At 35.3% G+C, this 3,012-nt stretch overlaps 1 protein-coding gene across 1 annotated transcript; it reads left to right on the top strand.

Moving 5' to 3' along the window:
- Nucleotides 1–1,687: 1,687 nt before the first annotated feature.
- Nucleotides 1,688–3,005, top strand: LOC111375154 (F-box/LRR-repeat protein 17-like). Its single transcript, XM_022997947.1, has 5 exons — nucleotides 1,688–1,730; nucleotides 1,935–2,122; nucleotides 2,223–2,407; nucleotides 2,552–2,656; nucleotides 2,885–3,005. Exons 1-5 carry the CDS (start codon nucleotides 1,688–1,690, stop codon nucleotides 3,003–3,005), a joined length of 642 nt encoding a protein of 213 aa, XP_022853715.1.
- Nucleotides 3,006–3,012: the final 7 nt, after the last annotated feature.

Raw genomic sequence — 3,012 nt, 5'->3', positions numbered from 1 at the left:
AGGCTCATAGGGCCCACATCTTTTCATCTACATATTTTAACAACTTTTACCAAAATTTATTAAAGATCTGATTTTAATTCCCCCCAAATAGGGGCTAGGTCTCTATTTGTAATTGGCTACTTTTAAAACAAAATTAAAGTAATGCAGTTGTAATTAAAGTTAAAAAGTCTATAGGTTGATAGTATAGATCCAAGAGCCAAAGAGGTCAAAGATGTTCAAAAAGATCACATATGATGAATGTGATGCATTTAGAAGGCGAAGTATTGTCTAAGTGCAGCACAAGTCACGTTCCAAATTTTCGGTCACAAGTTGCGATGCATTTTTCATATAGAAAACATTCGAATTCGAAACATACTCCTTCGAGAAGAATTGTAGCCCTTTGATTAGCTTTTCAACGTACTTTGAATTGCATCAATCCAATATTGAAAGAGAAAGATACTATGAAAATACTGATAACCGCTCAGAGATCGCTCTTTGGCCGTGGGGAAGGCGCTTGATTGGTAGGCTTTTTAGGGTAGAATTTTGTTCGCGATTTGAACATATTTTTTACTCCTATTTATCTTTAACACTTCATATTGTAAGTACCTAAGTCTAGTTCGGCCCAAAGGTACGAGATCATCCCACACTTCATTATAAAGATCACATTCTTGAAGGTCAATAACAATTTCAAAGATTTTTAAATTCAACTAGTTGATTTATTTTTCATAAATTCATCCCAAACCTTGTTACATTGGTTGAGCCTTGTTTTAATTGAAAAGAATATATACATTGAAGTTCAAATTCATATATCCATAAATCTCTTGCCTCATCTACATATCAAAACACAAGAAGATCTTTTGATCAAACACCACATAAAATTCTATCTTCACCTGTAGGCCTTCAGAGTTTTGAAGATTGGAAAAGAGGCACTTGGAGTTCTAGCGCTCCGGAACGATTTCATTTTTGATGGTTCACACTGAGAGAAAAGTAGTTTAGAGTTCTCGGAAAGTGCAGGTCACACAACTAAAGGAGTTTCTTGATGATTTATGAGTTAGGTGGCTAGAGTTAACTAAGGTTTAGCGGTGTCTGGGCTAATTAATGTTAGCTTTTCTAGTGGATTATATTGACAAGTTCGTCCGAATGTTTGTTGTTCATATGACGAGTTCTTCAAGGTGCTTTCGTCCTCGATCATAATTGGTGTCATTTACTTTATTGCTTTTGATCTGAATATATATGATTGTTTTAAGTTAAGGGTTATATATGATTTTTTTTTAAGTTTAGGGTTAATAGGACTAATTACATCATCTTGAAACAATAATAAAGTGATTTGTTGCTTGTTATTGATTAATTTTGCACATTTGGGTCTAAATATTTTCCCATCAAGTGGTGTTAGAGCAGTACCCCGTGATATATTTCCAACAATGTACAAATGAGTGAATATGAATACAACTACTCCTTGGTCGAATGTTAGCGTTAATTTTTATTGAGTGCTAAGAAATCTAGACACATAACTATGTGGAATTGTATGGTGATGTACATGTTATAGTGGCGTCGTTAATTTTAGATTGCTACCTGTGGAACACCAGTGACTTTCCCCTGAAATATTTTTGTATATATCGGGGGTAGATGTTGAAGTTTCTCTAGTTGTTTCGATGACTTTGTGCTCCGTGGTTTATAGAAATGAAATTTCACCTTGCTCGGTATTGAAATGCCAGCCGCTCTTTATCTAGTTGTAGTTCTTTTAGGCCAAGGTACTTAGTAACAACTGATGTTCATATATGTGTAATTTACTCAAAGCTTATTAGAAATTTTTTTCATTACTGCACAGAAGAATTGTAAATCTTTGGAAAACAAATCCTTTAAATCTCTTATAAAAAATTGGGTCGTTAATTTTGTTTTTCATTGATACCATAGATGGCTTAATTTGTCATAGGATAATTGTTTTTGTTATATAGTTGTTGTGGAAAAAATAAGTTTCAAACATATGACCTCGTGCAGGGATGAGTTAGGCCGTTTAATTTCTGAGAAAAGATGCCTAACCAGTCTCAAAATGGAAGGCTGCTGTAACCTTGGTGGTTTTAGTTTTTCTTCCTCCAGTCTGTCTACCATTTGGCTTTCAGATCTTCACTCCCTCTCTAAGATGGTATTGCAGTTCTCACTGTGTTCTGAGTTTGCAACCACTTCTATATTCTGATTTTATTATATATTATTCATGATGGCGTGGTTCCTGTTTTATTGCCCAGGTTTTCAACTGCCCGAATTTGAAGGAGATTTCCTTGAGTTTTTCTCGGCAAGCAAATGATAGAACTGACCTTACCACAATTGTTGATGGCTTGGGAAGAAGCTGCCCAAAGCTACAGAATATCCACATTGCTTCTGTTCGGCTTTCACATTCTGTGGTGCTTGCTCTTACAGCTGCAAATTTGAGGTCAGTATTACTGTTTGTATGTGATTCCATGAGCACTTCCTTTTTAAAATTAAAAAGTAGGAGATTTGCAAAGTTTATGATTATGAAGCAAATTAAACAATGATTGGGAGTTTGATTGAAAAAATTTGTTATGTCTATATTCAGGGGATTGCGAATGCTTTCTCTTGTACTGGGATCAGAGATATCTGATGCATCAGTTGCAGCTATTGCTTCAAGCTACTCAAATCTGGAGTTGCTTGATTTGAGTGGGTATGTTTCAGGCCTTGGTGCTGGTACTTTTATGATTGTTGAATATGGAGTTGAAAATTTCAATTGTCTGACCTCAATTTTCCTGGCAACGTGAACTCTATATAATAGATTCTAGTTCTACTTTAGATTTTTGCACAAGGAAAACTGTGCTGAATGTGGGAGTTCCATATTTATTTTTACTTTGGCTGAGAAGTGAAATGTCCCCTCAATGCTATTACTTTATTTCAGATCTAGCATCAGTGACAGCGGCATTGGAATGATCTGCAATGTATTTGCCGAAACACTATCAAAGCTACTTCTTGCTCTCTGTCCCAACATCACTTCGAGTAACCTTCTAAACCTGTTTTGAAACCTTC

This window comes from Olea europaea, unplaced genomic scaffold, assembly GCF_002742605.1.
Source record: "Olea europaea var. sylvestris unplaced genomic scaffold, O_europaea_v1 scaffold13425, whole genome shotgun sequence".
NCBI classification, from domain to species: Eukaryota; Viridiplantae; Streptophyta; class Magnoliopsida; order Lamiales; family Oleaceae; genus Olea; species Olea europaea.
The sequence above is the reverse complement of the archived record's forward strand: the minus strand, read 5'-3'. Positions and strand labels throughout refer to the sequence as shown.